Source organism: Nelusetta ayraudi, unplaced genomic scaffold, assembly GCF_046127955.1.
Source record: "Nelusetta ayraudi isolate G7.1 ecotype Tasmania unplaced genomic scaffold, CSIRO-AGI_Nayr_v1 ptg000071l, whole genome shotgun sequence".
Lineage (NCBI taxonomy): Eukaryota > Metazoa > Chordata > Actinopteri > Tetraodontiformes > Monacanthidae > Nelusetta > Nelusetta ayraudi.
In genome coordinates, this window is record NW_027466121.1 from 5,132,372 (window position 1) to 5,152,304 (window position 19,933).

The 19,933-nt window shown below is 50.7% G+C and overlaps 1 protein-coding gene across 4 annotated transcripts; it reads right to left on the reverse strand.

Moving 5' to 3' along the window:
• Positions 1-2,922: 2,922 nt before the first annotated feature.
• LOC142899339 (paired amphipathic helix protein Sin3a-like) lies at positions 2,923-19,733 on the reverse strand. Of its 4 annotated transcripts, XM_076042887.1 has the most exons (22): positions 17,374-17,808; positions 15,722-15,871; positions 15,607-15,691; positions 14,974-15,153; positions 14,661-14,767; positions 14,105-14,444; positions 13,268-13,519; positions 12,664-12,816; positions 12,383-12,538; positions 12,136-12,225; positions 11,787-11,905; positions 11,497-11,707; positions 10,530-10,646; positions 9,969-10,207; positions 9,558-9,741; positions 8,768-9,374; positions 7,512-7,681; positions 6,975-7,148; positions 6,802-6,894; positions 6,164-6,258; positions 5,137-5,329; positions 2,923-4,621 (listed from the first exon to the last, which is right to left on the reverse strand). In XM_076042887.1, the coding sequence occupies exons 2-22, from the start codon at positions 15,838-15,840 to the stop codon at positions 4,346-4,348; spliced, it is 3,960 nt and encodes a 1,319-aa protein (XP_075899002.1). In that variant the 5' UTR covers positions 15,841-15,871; positions 17,374-17,808; the 3' UTR covers positions 2,923-4,345. The 4 variants fall into 4 exon arrangements, with proteins under 4 accessions (XP_075899002.1, XP_075899003.1, XP_075899001.1 ...); XM_076042888.1 differs by lacking the exon at positions 17,374-17,808 and adding an exon at positions 19,612-19,733 and having other exon boundaries at positions 15,607-15,871; XM_076042886.1 differs by having other exon boundaries at positions 15,607-15,871; positions 17,374-17,809.
• Between the last annotated feature and the right edge of the window lie 200 nt (positions 19,734-19,933).

Below are 19,933 nucleotides of genomic sequence, written 5' to 3' on the forward strand. Positions count from 1 at the left end.
TTTCATAAGATATATATATACACACCTAATCATCAGAGAGAGTTGCTCTGATGCCAGAAACACTTGACAGACGGAAACTGCGCCACCTGGTTTTGGCAGGCAGTGTGTACGTCTGTCGTCAGTGGGTGCGGACGTGGACGCAAACTCTGTGTGGATCTGCTGCTGTTTCCAATGAGGCCTATTTGCATAGAAGGACGCATTGTTTTTTTAGTGCTGTTTACAAGGATTTTCTGGCACGAAAGCTGCGCAATGGCTTTGTGGATCTGGCCCATTGACTTTGACTCGATGATGAGGAGAAACGTGATTGTGGTCCTGAGACTCCAGCAGCTGAGGAACACAGGTTCAGAGGATCTCTGAGAACCGATCCGACTGGTCTTCAGTAAAGGTGTGAAGATGGACAGTACAGACTTAAATGGTGAGTTGTTGAATGTTTCAAAACTTTTTACAGTCGGTGAAGCACAAAGAGTCCTGCATGGCTGCTAGAAGAGCTGCAGCTTCCTTCTGGTCTCATTGGTCTTTTTTTTGGGTTATTGGTGCTGAACGTCAGCCAGCAGCCGCAGACACTTCCTGTCCTCATCACCCCTCAAGGGAGCACGACTGGTTTCCTCTGGACAAACATGTCTTGAGGTGGGACCTTCTCAAGATGGAGGAACTTGAACATTTTAGAGCTGAACTGCAGATCCAGCTGTGAAGGCCGTGAAGCATGGCAGGCTGGACAACATGGTCTCTGCGTGTGAGGGACTCCTGCAATAATAACCATTCATTTTGTTGTCGACTAATCTATTGACTATGGTTTCAATTAGTCACAATTATCTTCTCCATATTTTGGACTGTTTATTATAACTTACTGAACTCTTTACACCTGTGTTTTACTCTTGCACTATGACAGCATACAATTTTAAACATTCATTCATTCATTCATTCATCTTCAATACCCGCTTATTCCTATTCAGGGTCACGGGGGTCTGCTGGAGCCTATCCCAGCTGTCTTAGGACGAAGGCAGGGTGACACCCTGGACAAGTCGCCAGTTCATCGCAGGGCCACATAGAGACAAACAACCATTCACACTCACATGCACACCTACGGACAATTTAGAATATTCAATTGACCTCACACGCATGTCTTTGGAGTGTGGGAGGAAGCCGGAGAACCCAGACAGAACCCACACAGACGCAGGGAGAACATGCAAACTCCACACAGAAAGGGCCCAGGCTCGGGCCCCGGAATCGAAGCCACGACCTTCTTGCTGTGAGGCGGCAGCGCTAACCACTGCGCCACCGTGTCACCCCACAATTTTAAACAGACATAGTAAAATAATGAGTAGCCCAAGACCAATCAGCTGTGAAATAAGTGATAAGAGCTTTTTGTGTTATTAATAGCTGCTCTGTTTCACACTTCTTCTTCTTCTTCAAAACTGTCCACACTTACAAAAAAAAAAAACACCCTAAAAATACATCCCAGTTTTGGACAGTCTGCCCTCATTCAGCAACGCCTCTGATGTCTTTGACAGAGTCAGAACTCTTCAGAACTCTTTGACTGAGTCAGAACTCTTCTCCAGACTCAGAACCAGCAGACGTCCAATGTTGTAACTGTTTTTCCTCCCGAGTCAAAGATTCAGGAGCAGCGGAACGTTCCGTCTGAAAGCAGCGCTCGGCTCCGGCTCATCGGAACCCTGCGAGGACGGACGGACAGCCGGACGGATGGACGGATGGACGGAGGCTCCCAGTCAGCGAGTTAATTGCATTGCACTGTGGGTGGTGAGAGCGGCCGAGGGACAATAGCGGCTGTCTGGTTCTGTGGGTCTCCAGTCATCAGCAGGTTCAGCAGTGAGAGCAGAACTTCAAGGAAGAAATCATGCAGAAGAGCTTTTGGTGGAGGGAGGGGTGAGGAGAGAACAAAGCCTCAGTGACCCCCCCTCCTCACACGCACACATACAATAAACACACACATATACACAAATCTATGTATACATGATACACAAATACATATTATATCCCGTTTTTTTTGGGTTTTTTTTTTTAATAACACCTGCCTGTAAATATTACCACTAATATCACAGCTTGTTTTTTTTGGTTTACAATTCTCTTCATAGTGTCACACAACTGTGTGTGTTGTATTAACACAAACTCTAAAATATATATGTATGTATGTATATATATATAGATATATGGACAAACGATGATGGATGAAGGTTTCTCCCTCCGAGTTCACTAGATATTTATCATTCCTTATTGTACGCAGTCAATGCTAGAAGCAACATTGTTTTTGCAGAACAAGGGGCATTGAAGTGACAACTACAAATCCAAACGTGATGACATTGTTGCTCCTAAAGTAGGAATAAATGTTTGCTTGTTGTTTCTCGAGCCATCTTTCAGGAGGAATAGTATTACATATGCTAACCTTTTTTTTTTTTCGAACTGAGCTTTTATTACTCTGCTGTTCGAAATTCAAGTAACATTTCTTGAATTGGTAGGTGTACTAGGTCGCCTTGAGCGCCCCCTGCAGGAACTCCAAAGAAGCGCTTGGAGAGGGATGAGACGCTTGAACCCCCAGACAGAAACCTCCTCCTGAAGCAACGGAGTGAATCTTCGGTTCAATGTTTAACGACTTCAGGAGATGTGGAACGTTTTCTACGATGATGAAAAAGTGAAGAAGCTCTGCTGAGGAACACTGAATTCATCCGATATCCATCATTCCCACAGGAAATAGTTCTTTATCTCCGAGGTCAATGGCCTCCTTGTGATGCAGGTGAGGGGCGCCCTCTGCTGGACAAGAGGAGAACACATTCACAAAACCAATATAGTAAAAAATCTGGTCAGAAAGTTGTGCAGCCTTTCAACACCTCTCTGCAACAGCAGCAGCTCCTGTTCTGAGAAGTAAAATCAGTCAAATCAATGAATCACTCGACGACTCCAGGAAGCTTCCATCGGCTACAAAGGTCATTTTTATTATTATTACTTTAAATAATGTCTAAATAAAGGGACTAAAGACATCATGCTTGTGTGACTTCTTCCATTATCAAAAATAGGCTGAGGGGTGTGTGTGTGTGTGTGCGTGTGTGTGTGTGTCTGTGTGGGGAGGGTGTTGTGTGTTTCATACCAGCCAAATGTCACAATCGGAAGAAAAAAAAAATAAACGACAACACATCTTATTTTTTTCTCATATATAAAAACTGAAAGACTTGGATACATTTTCTACTTTTGCACATTTTGACTACAGAAATCAAAAAGAAAAAAAAAACTACATAAAGGAGTGGAGGAATGGGGGGGGGGCACAGCTATTTTTTAATAATCAACTCCCTTTGGTAAAAAGTGTAATAAATGGTTTGTCCTTTTTTCCAATGTACATCACTGACTTTAGTTTAATTCATCACCGAAGTCACAGTCGAGTTGGAAAGTTGAACAACGAGCACAACAACACACACCTGTCATAAAAAGTCTGAGACTATGTACACTATATTTACACTGAGAACTGACTCTGTGTGTGTGTGTGTGTGTGTGTGTGTGTGTGTGTGTGTGTGTGTGCGCGCGCATGCTGGTGTCCTGGCGGAGGGCAGTTGTTTTTTTTAAAAAAGGTTGTTGTTGCTTCAGGGGAGGGGGGGGCAGTTGTGTTTGATAGAACTTTATATATATAATACATACACACAACAAGGTGGACACACAGTGGCAGCAGGAGACATTCAGCAGCTGGACTGTGGTCTCCAGCAGCTCCAACTGTTCAAACTGCAGCTTCATCAGAGTCTGAGCGCCATCTGGTGGCAGAGTGGCAGCTTGGGGGGCGGGGCTTCAGTGGCGCGCCCTCTGTTGCTGAATAAGTGCACTTGTCTGCCGACCGACCTCCTGGACACTGGGGGGCAGCACTGAGGAAAACAGAAACCCACCTCCACCTCCAAGAGGTCAGAGGTCACAAGTCCAGACTTGACTGAAGGGAAGTAGAAAAAAAGCACCAGTCTGTCTGTCTGTCTGTCTGTCTGGTCCAGGTGGCTGCTGGAGGGACGTCTGATTGGAGGAGGTGTAGCTGGAGGAGGAGGAGGAGGAGGAGGAGGAGGAGGTGTAGTTGAAGGAGGAGGACGAGGTGTAACTGGAGGAGGAGTAGCTGAAGGTGGGGGAGGGGGAGGAGCTGGAGGAGGAGGTGTGGCTGCTGGTGGAGAACTTGGTCTCCTGGAGCTCCTCCAGGGTTTTGGCACCAGTGGCCCAGTAGCAGTGAAGAAGGAGAAGAAGAGGAGAGAAGGTCTCCAGCTAAAAATGCTGCTCAAACTGGGTGACGTCCAGCCGCAGACGGCAGGTGGCGCCGCTGTGCTCCCAGCGTGGCCTTAAAAACCGCTGAACCTCCCCTCCGCCACCACTAGGGGGCCTTGCTGGGGGGAGGGGCCTTGCTGGGGGGAGGGGCCTTGCTGGGGGGAGGGGCAGGGCCGTACTGGACCCGGTACTTGTTGATGGTCCTGAAGTGCAGCACCTCTGGCTGGCACCGGGTGACGCAGGGCACCAGGCCATCGCCGCCCTCACCCAGCAGCCAGCGGCCGCTCGCCGCGCTCTGCTCGACCCCCACATGGTCCTCCGCCCACGAGTTGAGCCACGCCTGGAAGCGGCTGTGCAGCCGCGTGCTGACCCTCTCATGAGACTGTAGGGCGACACACACACACACACACACACACACACACACACACACACACACACACACACACACACACACACACACACACACACACACACACACACACACACACACACTTTTAAAACCAAAACCCGCCAAAAGAATTCAGTCGTATTTTCTTTTAAAAACTTGAATAACTTCTGACAGAAAACAGGGTCAACTTGGCTGGATGCTGAAACATGAAAATACAGGGGTGATCTCAGTGGAGCAGGAGGACCATCACACACACAACATCTCCAACTGCAGGACAAGCTTCAAAACTCTTGTCAAGCTTCCTGCAGGAGGAGGCGGAGGAAGTAATAGAGAGGAGGAATAGAAGGAGGGGGAAGAGGGGAGAAGTAAAAGGAGGAGGCGGAGGAGAAGCAAATGCAGGAGGAAGAGAAGGAAAAGGAGGAAGAGGGTGAGGAGGAGCAGGAGGAAGAGGAGTAGTAGGAGGAGATGGAAGAGGAGGAGGAGGAGAGCGTAGCGCAGCAGCACCCCACCTGGTGGGCCCTGAGCAGGGCGGTGCGGCGGTACATGTAGTCCTCAGACTTGAAGACGTAGACCATCTTGTAGGAGTTGAGCTTGAACATGCACTCCATCTTCTCCTTGTCCAGGGACTTCCTGCCGCCCTCGCACGCCTCCTTGTCCAGCTGCTCGCGGCCCTTCTGGTACTTCCTGATCCGCCTCAGGTTCCTGGTGAGACCACAAGTCCACAGAAGCTGCTTCAGTCCACAGAACCAGGCTCAGTCCACCACTGGGACCGAGGAGCTGCTACTGTCAGAGGAGCAGGCACCATGTTGGACCTCCACACGGATGAGATGGCAAAAATAAAAATAAAAGTAAAGGAAAAAAAACTTAAAGCTGCCAGCAGCGTTTAAGGGACTGAGTCTGCCGTGTCTGATGCCCCCTAGTGGCCGCTGGGGGCATTTCAGTTTCATGGTGTTTCTAGGGCGATTTTAAGGGCCATCATATGGAAACTGCGGAGCTCTTACGAGTTTTGTGGATAACTTTTCATCATCAAGGTCTCGTCTGGCTCGTACTAAATTTTCAAGCCCCCCGTACTTCCACTGTCTGACTTTTGTGCTAGATTTTGTTCAAACAAATGGAAATAACTCACTTGGAGGTTCAGAGGTCAAAGGTCAGAATGCATGAAATGTCGCTCTTGAAACGATGAATGGGTGGATTTTTGGCCCATCTCTCTACGACCTTCCTAGATTGGTGCTAGGCCCAACTAAGTGTTTTTACCACCAGGTGGCGCTCTGGAGCAGCTAGAGTTTAATTTTTTTTTGCAGCCCTGACATGTGTGCATGTGGAGAGGGTCAGAGCAAGTTCAAGTTCAGGGGGTCAAATTGGGCTTCAAAGCAGCAGAGGGAAAATAGTCATGAAGAAAAGAAAATCTATAGCTAAGAAATCAGAAGAAACATTGAAAATACAACAGGGTCTTGGCCCCAGCGATAGACTGGTTCTGGTCCAGAACCTGGTCCAGAAGCAGTCTATCGCTGGGGCTCAGTTCCTCAGTCTTGGTACCTGGGGAGAAACACAGGCTTCTGGGCGAGGTGCTCCCTCAACTCAGGTGTGGTGGAATCTGGGTTTAAGTAGCGTCCAACATAATCAGACCAACGCTGCAAACAAAAGGAAAAATAACAACGGAAATTATATTTTTGAATGCGTCGTCGCCCGACTGGTTTTTCGCTGGCTGAACCAGACAAAGGCAACCAAAAAAATGAGTGGAGCATGTCGGAACGTAGAGTGGGAGGACATGTTGTGGATGAGATGGTTGACGGGTGAAGCAACACCAGGAAGTGGACGAGTCCACCAACATCAGCAGTTCACCTGAAGAAACTTAACATGGCCAAAGTGACTGATCTGCACGTGGGAACATTGACTTCAATCATCACTGTCATGAGTGCAGTGACATCATCCATTAGTCTACTGCCACCTGCTGGTTACTGTGAGGAGGCAGAAACTCCAATCATCAGATTGGTTGGCTGATTGATTGACTTTAATGACCTGGACTCACTGCAATACTGGATTCCTATTGGCCTCCACAGTGCCGTCGTTGTCTTTCTGCATTTGCTCAACAAATGAAACGGCCTTTGGATTTTTCCCACTCTGTTCAGCGGTGAAACGGGCCGGAACCTGACGGTCGACACCGAGCGCCTCACCTCCACCTCCATGGGCTCGTCAGAGTTCTCCTCCTCCGTGTCCAGCAGCTCCACCGTCAGCTGCACCTGCCCGCGGCTCCTCACAAACATCACCTGAGGCGGAGACACATCAGGCGCTCAGTCCACCGCCGCTCATCCTGGTTGCGCCCCCTGGTGTTGGGGCCCCAACTCACCTTGAAGCAGTTCTCCTCAGACATGATCTGCTCAGCCTTCCGCTGGTAGATGCCTTCGGCCAAGCTGCGCGAGGGCTGAGTGGGCGTCGCCCCACCTGTGGCGCCGGCGCCGCTCTCCGAGAGGTAGAGGTCAAGCACCTGCACGCAGATCTCATCGCTCACGATGTGCTGGAGCTGCAGGGAGGGGCGGGAGGAGAGGGTGAGACGAGGCCACTGACTGGCTACAGACTTTAGAACCATCAAGTTGATTCAACTGGACCTCTTCTTAACGTAGAACAACTGGACTTCTACATGAAGAACAGATCCGGTTGAATCCAGATGACTGAAGTTAATTCAACTGGAGTTGTTCTTAACGTACACTGAGCTTGTCGTTACAATCGTGAAGACGTTTTGCTTTATTCAAGATTGTAACAACAAGTCCAGTGGCCTCAACTTCACCTTCTACACGAAGACCACCTGGACGGCTGAGAACCTCCACAGAGGTTCTGTCTCCGTCCGGAAGCAGGAGGAGAGACAGTTGGAGGGTGGGAGGCTGACCTGGCGGACGATGCTCTGGATGAGTTTGTCCATGGTGAAGGCGATGTAGGCGTGGATGGTGAACATTTCCCTCAGCGAGTCCTCGTACTGCGACGCCTCCATGTTTCCGTCCAGCAGGTTCCTCACCATCTCCAGGAAGGCTGAGTAGTAGTCCTCCACTTCGATGTCCACTAGAGGGGGACAAAGACGACAAGAGCCATGAGATGAAAGAGCTGAAGAAGAAGTCGTTTCAGAGAACCCGAACCCTTAGCGACACCTGCTAGCAACACCATCTTCTACTTCTCCTGCCTTCCCCACTTTTCAAAAAGCGCTCGCTAAAACGAGGAATGGCGGTAATCATCCTTTTGTGATGTCACTCAGGGCAACGACACCACTCCCAGACAGGTGTGTGTCCTGTCCTCTTGACGCTGCTGCTGTTCACCAGGAAGGTCCAACAAAGCAGCAGAGAGCTAAAAGTCAACTTTGACAGCTGTAAACAGAGGGCTAAACACCTCCAGGTTTCCTTTTGGAAGAATCTCAGCAATCTCCCCATGCAAGGTGAGAAAACAACATCTCTAGGTGGGTCAGAGATGGAATCTTTTATCTAAATGATGACTCAATATAATCCACAACAAAAATTGAATTGAAACTTTAAGCGCTGACGCGTTGTGCTACCGCCATGTTAAATTGCTGAATGATAAAATCCCGCTCCAGTGTCCCTCGTTGTTTACACCCCGCCGGCCAAAGCTTCTAAAGTTTGGGAGCATTTCACAGAAAATAAAGCTGCCAAACTCATTGGATCAACTCTGTGGATCTCAGCTAGCGTTGCATGCTAGCACTGCGGAGACAGGGTGAGGAACTGGGTCACCCAGGAGGAGCTTGGAGTAGAGCCGCTGCTCCTCCACATGGAGAGCAACCAGCCGAGGTGGCTCGGGCCTCTGTTTTGGACGCCTCCCTGGAGAGGTGTTCCAGGCATGTCCCACTGGGAATGCCCACTGGATGAGCTGGAGGAGGTGACTGGGGCCAGGGAAGTCTCGGGTTAGTCTCTCTGATGAGAGTTACTTCTCAAATAAAATAGCTGAAAAATAGAGAAGATAATCAAGACTAATGGAAAGGAAATAATCACGAGATCAGGCCACAGCAAAAACAATGGTTAGTTGCAGCCCTCATCTGAACTACATCATCAATCACTGCACTCTTCTGCTGTTGGATGAGTGTGAGCCAGTGTGTCAGTCTAGTTTTCTCCTTGACCTCTTGACCCCCGTGGTGCTACTCACTGGGCTCCTTGAGTCGCAGCTGGACGGCCGGGTGCTCGCTCTTGTCCTTCTTCAGTCCCAGGACGTCTCGCTCCCACTGGCGCTCCCTCAGCTCCTCCTCCAGCTGCCGCTCGGCCTGGCAGTACAGGCGCAGCAGGCGGCAGCAGAGCGTCTGGTGCAGCCGCAGGAAGATGTACCAGTTGTTGTTGACGTACAGGAGGTTGTAGGCCTCGTCGCAGCCGCGCAGCCTCGTCGCCGCCGCCGCCGCCGCGCTACCGAACAACAGCTTGGACTTGGACGGGCTTCCGCCGGCGCCGCCTGGGACGCCGTTGTGCTTCTTGGCTGCGACGTGGTCCAGGTCCACCTCCTCTTCCTCCTCTTCCTCTTCCTCCTCCAGGTCGGACAGCTGGCCCCGCTGGGAGAAGAGCAGGTCGGGCAGCAGGTGCTGGACGATCTGCTTGATCTTGTACTTGTCGTCCTTCTGGATGCCGCTCTGCCGCTTGACGTGGTGGATGATGAGGGCGGCGGCGTCCTCCAAGATCTGCCGGTCCTCGTAGGTCAGCGTCAAGTGGGGCCCTGAGGGGCCGGCGGCGGCGGTGGCGCTCTCCTCTGACGCCTGCTCCTGGCGCTGCAGCAGAGTGACAGCAGAAGGTTCCAGCAGGTTCTCAAACTCTGCTCCATCACACACAGCCACACTAGCAGTGCACCCATGTATTTGATTTGATTCGATTTATTTCCATTAGCAATAAAAAAAACACGTGTAACAATCTTATGAAGTACTTGGTATGTGTGAGTACTGCAATGCGAGTACCTCGTCGTAAATGCTCTCGATTTCGTTGAGCAGCGACTTGGAGCGAAGCACTTTGGTGTCGTTCTGCTTGAAGTTGATGCCCTGGTGGTCCAGAGACTTGAGGTAATACTTCTCATTCTGCTCCCTCCAGATCTTGTTGAAGCCTCGCTGGGCTTCCCGCCACTCCTCCTCCTTGGTCTTTAACCTGGTGGGGAGATCATGACCAAAGAGGACATCTTTTCATTTCTATTGGGTCAACACTGGGGAGCTGCGCCAAGCGGGAAGTCTCAGCAGTCGTATTCACACTCACAAAAACACAGCAAAATCAAAGATCCTATGTGAAGCTGCCAGCAGCAGTCTGGGCTACAGAAAAGCAGGTGTGTGTACACATGAGGCGCTGCCACCGCCCACAGGCCGGAGCTCCTCCCTCACCTCTTGAGCACGATGGGCACCGAGACGGCCGGGTTCTTCTTCAGCCCGTCGATGATGTCGGCCGCCTTGTCGCCGTATATCCGCTGGATGGCCTTGCGGTGGACCACCTCCGACGAGCCGCCCAGCGTGTTGTCCAGACGGAACTTGGCCTGCTCCTCCGCCGACATGCGCGACAACTTGCGCTGCACCGTCTCCAGGACTCTGATGGCGGCCAGGTTGGTTTCCAGCACCACGTCCAGCTGAGAGCAGCAACAGCAGGGGTTAAAATAGAGCCGGAGGTGCAAACTGTTGAGCTTTTTAACTTGGCCCGCTGGAAGTGAAGAAGTGATGTGAATAGCGGGTCATTCATGACAGCTGTACGTCCTCCATGTTTCCACAGTCATTTCAATAAAGAGCTCAACACTGTGGGGCTGCTCTGGCCCCTCTGGCACATTTTAGACCCCACTGTGGCCCACCGGTCAACAGTTGGCCCACCACTGGTCTAGACTCTGTATGTGTTGGCTCCTTATTTCCAGGAAGAAGAAGAAGGGGAAGAAGAAGATCTTTGACTTTTGGATTTACCTCAAAGCGTTCGTCCTCACACCTGTAGATGTGCTCCTCATACTGGGTCTTCTTGGAGCTGACGAAGGTGGAGTCCTCGGACCAGGAGGGGAACGACACCCAGGTGTCATTTAACACCTGAACACCACAACACAAAACATCTTTAGGGTCCTGGGGAACCTTCAAGTCAGATACATCCTGCACAGGCAGGGTCTGAGCACGAATCAACACATTGCAGCGTTTCTCAACCAGTGGGTCGCGACCCAAAAGTGGGTCACAGCTTCTTGGGCAGTTTCAACATACAGATTTGTAGAGAAAACGTTGGGACATTTATTTTGCAGGACACACAATTCAATTATTTACTTCGACATGATAGAAAGTGGAAGAGTTTTTATTCTATGTGAAATAAATTTGGGTCGCAACCATGATAAGAAAAAAAAAATGTGGGTCCTGAGACTTCACCAGTTGACAACCACTGAGCTTTTATACTCAACTTTTTAAAGTCTACATAAACTTTCAAACTTGAGTTGAGCTTCTTCTTCTTCTTCTTCTTCTTCTTCTTCTTCTTCTTCTTCTTCTTCTTCTTCTTCTTCTTCTTCTTCTTCTTCTTCTTCTTCTTCTTCTTCTTCTTCTTCTTCTTCTTCTTCTTCTTCTTCTTCTTCTTCTTCTTCGTTTCAGCAGGTGGCAATCAGTTTGATAAGTGCCTGACTGCCACCTACCTTACTGTAGGCTGAACTACCTCCCCTTTCTCAATATATGTAATGACAATAATAATAATAATAATAATAATAATAATAATAATAATAATAATAATAATAACAAATTATATCAAAAAAGCTAAATTGTTTTCAGTGGTCCTGAATTCGCTAAGAACTTTGCTTTTTATCAAACTTCTTTTTCAACAGGATTTAAAATCCATTTCAGACTGAAACCTTGGACCCCACCCATGATGTCCAGCTGTTCTCTGCGGTTCCTCCTCCCCGCTTACCTCTTTGCAGAGCGGCGTTCTGCCGGTGCACTTGGGCTGCTGGTAGCTCTTGGGCAGGGCTCTGTAGCTGGAGCCCAGCCTCTTGCAGGAGGCGTAGTCGATCTCCATGGCGATGCCCTCGGTGGCTCGTTCCTTGGGGTAGGTGTCCATGTGCGACACTTCGCGGTAGCCCAGGAAGTTCTTGAACCAATTGAACAGCTCGGGAAATTTTCTGCAAGACAAAAACAAAGGTTTTGTGGGAAGTGTTGACTTGGATGAAGTGAATGTGTAGATATTTGCAGCAGACTCACCCTAAGAAGGGAAGCACCAGCTGCACCAGCTCAGCCCTGGAGATGACCTTCTGATTGAAAATCACCAAACACCGCAGGAAGTTCTCGTAAGCCTCTGCACTTCGCAAGGCCTTGCGCACCTGTGAGAGTTTGAGTGAGGAGTCCAGTTCAGAATGAGATGTGCATCGTACTCCAGGACTTGATATTAACTTTTCACTTCATTCAATACAATCCCATTTAAACAATATCGCAACCATTTCTCTCTTTCTGTTCCTGACGATTCTGGATTTTAGTTTTTGTACAAATCTCAAACTGACCGCCGTCGATCAGCGGTTTGCTTTTATTGGCCTGGAGACTGAATTCCAGTTACCTTCTCAAAGAACAGAGACTCTGTCCCCACTCCATGTTTGCTGGCCTCTGCCATCGACGAGTCCTTCAGGCTCAGTAACTTGGGCTTCTTCTGCAGCCACAGAAAATAAACCAAACACAAGCTGTGAGAATCTGAATGTGGTCATAAAGAAGAATCCGGATCAACTACATTGTTGCTGCAATGATGCAAATCTCCCCAATGTGAGATCAATAAAGGCTTCTATTCTATACTACACACTGGTGTGTACCTTGATGGGGGGCGTGGCCCCGGGGGCCGGGTGGCGGCGGATCTGGCAGCCGTTCTGATTGGGCCTCTGCTTGTTGTTGAGCTGCAGCTTCTTGGCGGTGCCGCCGTGGTCGTTCCTCACCGACTCCGCCTTCTCCGCCGTGGTCTTACTCAACAGCTGAGGAGACACACACACACACACACAGTATCAATAACAACACAGTGCTCTATGTGATGTTGTTCTCTGGTCGTTCTCCCCTCCAGTGAGAGGAAAAGTGTCCACTAGGTGGCGTTGGCAGTTACCACAGAGCTGTTGGCGTCAGGCAGGAACTGTCCGAACTCAGACAGCAGGTCCTCCTGGTTCTTGAAGAGCCGGGCCACCTGGGCGTAGACCTCCTGCTCCGTCAGTGTGGGGGTGTAGTTGCCTGCGGCCTCCTTGGCGTTGCGCTGCTCCTTCTGGAAACACAAAACAACACACAAACTCCACATTAAGACCCACACGCTGCACTGCAAAGCCAAAAAAAACAAAGCACCATGTGAAAGGGTATCTAGCCGTGACTTTTGGGATGGCACAACAATGTCATTAGAATGCACACTATATGACAACACAGTGTGTCAGACATTTTTCCTGCTGAAGGGCAGATTCCATAATAATATTAATAATATTGATAATGACAGCCAGTAGCTGAGGGTCTTTCTGCACAAGGGGACACAAAGTGGTCAACTGAAGACTGAAGAGGACTCTGTGAAGAGCTGCCACTGACAGACTCCCTCCACAACACTGTACCATGTGACAGTTTAGACCACAGCTTCTCAACTGGACCCACTGTTGGGTTGCGAGCCACCGGTTGAGACAGGCTGGGTCAGTGTGAGTTGGGTTGAGGGTGAACCAGTGGGCGGTGGTGACCTGGTAGGTGTGCAGGATCTCCAGGAAGGCCTTGTAGATGTCCGGCTGGCCCTGGAAGCGGTTCTTGATCTTGTTGACGTAGTTGATGGCGTGGTTGAACTCCACCGGCTGGTTGTTCTGGACGGGAGGCCCGGCGGGGGTCCCACCCAGCGGAGGGTGGAGCTGCAGGGGCGGCGAGCGGGGCGAGGTGTAGGAGGGCACGGACGGACTGCTCTGACTGCTGGGAGTCAGAGGCTGGGGAGGCTGGAGGGGCTGAGAGAGAGAGAGAGAGAGAGAGAGTTGATTGAACAAAGCACAGCTTCAGCTAACACCAGGTGATGTTTCTGTCAAGGTCCATTATCAATGGAGTGTGCAATCACCTCAGTGACGAAATCAAGCAAAAAAAAACAAAAACAAAAAAAAAAACATTGTCCCCTTTAATGATCATTCATTATTAATGACTTACTGATGGGAGACAGATGAGCAGATGTAAACATGATTTCATACAGTACAGTATACATATATATATATATATATATATATATATGTATGCACACACACACACACACACACACACACACACACACACACACACACACACACACACACACACACACACACACACACACACACAGAAGCAGCTGTGCCGCTTCTCACTCTTTTCCCAATAGGTCACTCATTTCCTTTTTTTGTGTTTTATTAATTTTGCTTACTTAAAATTTCTGTCAGTATGATTTTATATTAAGGGTTAGCAGTGCCTGTCTAACTGAGTCAGGGTTAGCAGTGCCTGTCTAACTGGCATATATGGAATGAAATAAAGAAATAAAGTAGATGAGTGAAGGTGTGGCTGGTCTCCACCTTGCTGGTCTTGGCGGGCGTGGTCTGGGTGGGTGGGGGCGGGGCTGCGGTGGTGGCTGCCACTGCAGCAGCAGCAGCAGCAGCAGCAGCAGCAGCAGGTGGAGGTGGAGGTGGTGGCGCCACCTGCTGGGTGGCCGCTCCAGTGATGGGGATGTTCTGGACCGAGATGCCGTGCGGGGTGATGTGGTGGATCTGACCCGGCGTGGTGACATTGACCAAGTCGTTGGTCTGGACCTCGATCTTGTAGCCCGGCGGCAGGAAGGTGTTGAAGCCCATGATGAGGTCGGGGTGACCTTTGAAAAGCTGCGACACTCTGCTGATCACCCCAGGGGTGTCGATACTGGCAGCACAGGGACAAACCAGTCAGCAGAGTTGTTGTAAAATTGATGACATCATCTTCCACATTTCTATTGAATAATTTGAAACAATATCATTTATAAAAAAATAAAAATAAAAATAAAAAGAGAAAACTCAGTCAAACTGTTTCATAACGTAAAGAAGCACTTTTGCTGTATTTCAGTCCTTCAATTCAAAGTGATTCAGACAGTGGCCTCACCTCTGAGACTTGAACTCTTTCATGATGTCCAGGAAATCATTGTAGACCTGAGGCTGGTTGCCAAACTGCAGCTTGACTTGGTCCAAATAGGACAAAGCATCTTCCACCTGGAGGTCAATCAAACACAGAGTCAATGAGAGAGCAGTCCGTCTGCTGCACTGCCACTCTGATGTTTAGGACAAGAGCAACACTGACTGACTGGTTGACTGCTTGCTGACTGACTGGTTGGTTTACTGACTGGTTGACTGCTGACTGGCTGACTGCTGGCTGGTTAACTGACTAGCTGGCTGACTGACTGGCTGGTTCCACTGACCTTCAGCCTCTGGAACTGCTGGCCCTGTGCAGTGGCAGCAGGAGCAGCGGTGTGGCTGTGGCCTGACATCACAGCGGCTGCATGGGCCTGGATCGCCGGGCCGTGGTGGTGGGGGCCGGCGTGCACGGCCGGGCTGGGGGCGTGCACATGGCCGCCGCTGTTCTGTGCCACGGTGGGAACCTGGAGGGTCCAAACACAGCGGGGTCACATGCTGCTGACCAGAGGGTGACCAGGCAACCTGTTAGCACTGAGTCAACACTATTCACAGTTATTTATTAGCAACAACTCAGCAGAGTTTGCAGACTGATCAACAGTGCTTCCATTTCAATCATACCAATTATATTATATTATTTCATATTGTATTGTATTGCATCACACTTCAAACACCCCCATCTGTACCACTGTGCCACTCTTGGAATCTTTTTAACTTTGTAAAACTTCTATTTAATTTGCCATTTTTCAACTTCTTTTTTTTTTTTTTTTTACTCTTTCTGTAAAATCACACCGGGTTCTGCACCGACTGCCATTGAACCTGACATGTGACCAACACAATCTTTGAATCTTTAAAAAGCATTTGTTGTGTTGTGTTGTGCGATGAAGCTCTAGCTGTGACATGGTGCTAGATGCTGGTACCTGGTATCCCTGTGGGACGGAGTACTGGAGCTGGCCTGCGGTGGGCTGCATGCTGTCTGTCTCGTACACAGCCTGAGCAGGAGCAGAAGCAGAAGCAGGAGCAGGAGCAGGAGATGGAGCAGGAGCAGGAGCCAGCACTCGGTGCTGGAAGGCCTCTGCACCTCCAGCCAGGCGCCGCTGCTGCTGCTGCTGGGACGCAAAAACTGTTTCCTGATCCTCCAGTCGCCGCTTCATTATGAACTCATTCTCGAAAGAGCAGAGAGACCTGAGGGAGGAGAAGCAACACAGAGCTCGTTCACCAATGGCTGTGAGATATCTTCAATCCTTCAAACATCAACCTGCTGCTCTGGTTTCAGTGACCAACAGGTGGCAGAAATCTTCTCTCTCAGTCTCTCACTGTCTACCTGGGTTGATGGAGGCCATCCTCTAGTGTCTGCTCGCAACTTTACTCAACATTATGAGGCCTCCATCCTCATGTGGCTCAGTTGACTGGTTAACACAATCAGAGATGCGTTCACAGGCCTCACGTCTTACACTGCGTCTTGCAGCAGCAACCACAAGAAGAACAACTGGCTGTCATTGGTACAGCAGAAAATCAGAAAAGGTTCATGCAAAGCCAACAGAAGTCAAAGAGAAACCCATCCTCCAGTCTGTTTTCAACAAGTGTCATCACTGGGAGGAGTCACTAGTGAACATGGTCACGCGGAGAAAGACCTACATTCAAAAAAATATAATAAAATAACTGCCGTGTGCCGAGTGTAAAACCATCTATTCCTTCTCGCAGCCAATCAAAGGCTGACGGGTGACGTCACCGACCCAACAAACAGGTGCTGCTGTAGAGACGCAGGGAGCCGCTTCATGCGCTCCTACTCCTCCTGGCGCCTGCACTCAGTCACCAACACCCAGCTGAATGAAAATAAAAGGGAACGGGGCTCGAAATCAAACTTTAAAACCATGAGGGGAAATAATGGTGTGTTGAAGCGGCTCCACACGTCGAGTGAACCGCGGCGACACAGTGACGCTGGAAGCGGGACGCGGCTGGAGACAGAAACTGGAAACACACAAACAAACCAAACACAAAAAGAGATGAAATGATGTCGAAGGCTGAGCAATGAGCCGCGGCCGGTGACTGGAGACACACAACTTTGCCGTGCATCCGGTACAAAGGCAGTTTGTGTGAAGAACAAGGACTTAACAGCAGCTGATGTCAGCCGCACATTCCCCTACACGGCCCTGGAGCTCCAGCACCGAGCTCCAGTCCCAGCACCGCCTCCCCTCCTCTCCGCCCGCCATTTGGGAGCGAGGCACTGCCTTGTAGCACCGACCACCCCATTTTAAGCAGGTGAGCAAAACAAACGGAACTTCAGTCAGTCAGGCTCAGGTCGCCTTCATTGTTGTGTCGAGTGCGAGGGAGAGAGAGTTTACTACTGTTTTAACACACCGAGAGCTCCCCCCCAGCCCCCCTCTCTGTCCGGTGGCTCTGCTAGCCGCTAGCAGGCTAAGTACCCGCTAGCTAATGTAAACAACAGCGGCAGCAGCCGTCAGTGTGGACTAGCACAGGAAGCACATGCGAGCTAACCGCTGAGCTGTGATCTACTGCTGCTGCTGGAACTGTTGGATCAACGGCAGCTCCACTAGTTTACAGCCGGTTCGCCGTCACTCTTCACCAGCGAGGAGCCGCCGAGTGACGGGCTGAATCCTGACCGAGTGAGAGACGGCAGGCAGTTAGCTCTCAGTGTTAGCCGCTGACTGCTCCACTGAACTCACCCTCCCTCAGCAGCAGCTCCAGCTCCCAATGCTGCTGCTCTGTTAATCCGTCCGCTCGGCGGTTCTCCGTCCTCACCGGAGCTCAGCGGAGAGGCTGCGGGACGCTCCGAGCTGCTTCGCTCCGCGGAGGACCGAGTTATAGCCGAACAATTGAAGTTGTAATCCGCTAAAGTGACAATGTCCACGAGAGGAAAACAATCTCCGATCGTTCGCCGTGGACGTGGGCGGAGTTTACAAATATATGGTCCGCCCCCGGTCACCGCTCATTGGTCGCTGCGTTCGGAGGATTAGTTTGTGGGCGGGGCGACGGAAGTGGATTGTAAGAGACGAGCTGTCAGTCAAGACTTTATCGCACAGCAACCATGCACGCCCATTTTGAGTTGAACCGCCACAATCCCGGTCAGCCAGTCAGTCCGCAGCCAGTCAGCAAACCAGTCAGTCAGTCGTGTATGACGCTAATGTAGATTTATACGTCACGAGATGAATTTATGAACGTGTCAACCCATAGAGTGTGGTCAAATTAAACAAAATGCATCTATTGCGTGCAAGTGTTGTGACTGAGACCGCCATAGGCAGGTTAGCCTTAGCTACAAAAATACAACAGTGAACTCATTGATTAAACTGTCTGGGGAAGAGTTGTGTTAGTGTTGGCTTTGTGCGCCCCATGATCAGTACGGTAGAGCTGGACTCAATGGCTCAGTGTTGGCGTTAATGTACACTCGTTCACTGAGTCCGGGACCTTGACTCTCTGGTAAACAACAACAACTCGACTCACAGCAGCTAACAGCTAATAAACAGCTTTGCTTTGGTTTTTAATCGTCCTTTGGAAAGCGAGCCGAGCTGCAACGCTTGCATACTTCCTGGCTCTACAAAACACGTGACATTGTAGGTGGGGGAGGGGCCTGAGATGGCGGGGGGAGCCTTTGCAACCAGAGCCCCGCCTCTTTGTAACCTCTCAGCCAATCACTGCGCACGTCGGTCATGCGAAATCCCCGAAAAGGTGGAACTTCCAAAATAAACCCTCAGCCTCGACAGGCGGAGCTGCTGCTAACATCGGGATTCCTTCCTCCCGAACCGACTGGAGGATCCAGCAGCGACCGCAGGGCTCCACTGCAGCGTTAACACTCACAACCATCCACCCCAACCGTTACTAACAACCGCCCGCTAATACAAACACCGCCAGCCCGGGGTTTTCGAAGGGGCAACAAGCTGAACACGCAAGTGATATGACAGCGTAGACACACATTCTCTCCCTTTCTCCCCATATTCCATCTTTATCGATAGAATAAGTACAGGTATGTTGAATACGAAACGAGGCAGGGTGACAGTGGAGACCCCTAGAGGGAGCTCCGTGGAGGCTCCGCCCGGCGGTCGGTGGGCTTGTAGCTCTCGGCTGCCCGCCCAAACAAAAGGTCCTAAAAGGAACTAAATGACACCATCTCCCGACAGACGCTCTGCATCAGAGCTGCTGAAGGGCTGATGGAGTCGGGCCTCGCGGGGTGGAGTGAACGCTGATTTAGATTTTTAACCCCCTCCCCGCCTACACACACACACACACACACACGCGCGCACCAGACGACAGCACCTAATCCAGTTGCCCTTTACTAAACAATGCCAAAGTCAAACTGAACAGGAACTACGGCGGCGGCGGAGCATCATTGCCACTTTCCCCGCCGAGCAGTCGAGCCGAGGCGGGCAGGCGATCCGCTTCTCCTCGGAGACCTCGGTGCGAGATCGACCGAGCTCGAATCTCGCTCTTTGTTTACTCGAGCAGCCGGGGAGTAAAATGTCGAGCCCGCCTGTCGCTCCACCACAACACCCCCCCCCCTCCCCCTCCCTCCTCCGCCTCTGCCACCACCTCCTTCTCTCCCCGCTCTCGGAGCTCCATTAGCGGCTCGGGCTCCGTGCTCGCCGCCGGCTCACGGTCGCGTTTCCACCCGGCGGGCGGCGGGAAGCTTGGGACCAGAACGACATGGTGCCGATCGGCGGGCTGAAGCCGCTGACAGCCGGGCGACACCGGATCGACCACCGCGGTGCTCGGTGTTTTCCTGGCCGATCTCAAGCCGCTGACGAGCGGTTCAACAGCAGCCGTCGGAGCGATCCGAGCGGCGGCCGGAGCCCCGGGCCGGGGTGGTCGTGGCAGGGCTCCGGGGGTGCAGAGCACCGACACGCAGACCCCTACCGTCACTAAACAGCCAAAGTGTTTGGAATATTACGGTTTAAAGAGCGGTTACATACCCAGGAAAAAGGCTTCTCACTCCGGATTCGTGTTTGTAACAAAATAGTTGGACACGCCCCCTCCGCTGCCATTGGTTCGCGCCGCGACACACGTCACTTTGCTTTGAATAGGAGCCGCTAAAAGCCAGCAGGGCCTTGATGTTGTTGTTGATGGAGGTGTTTGTCTGTTGGAGCTCAGTTGTGCTGCATTGTTAGCAGTTTCACATGTGTCCAGTGCGAATGTGGGGATCCGTTACAAACCATGGACCACATATTGACCAGATACCCAAACCATCCGCCTCCAAATGGCCCCTCGAGGTCTCATTGACCTCGACAGTAACAT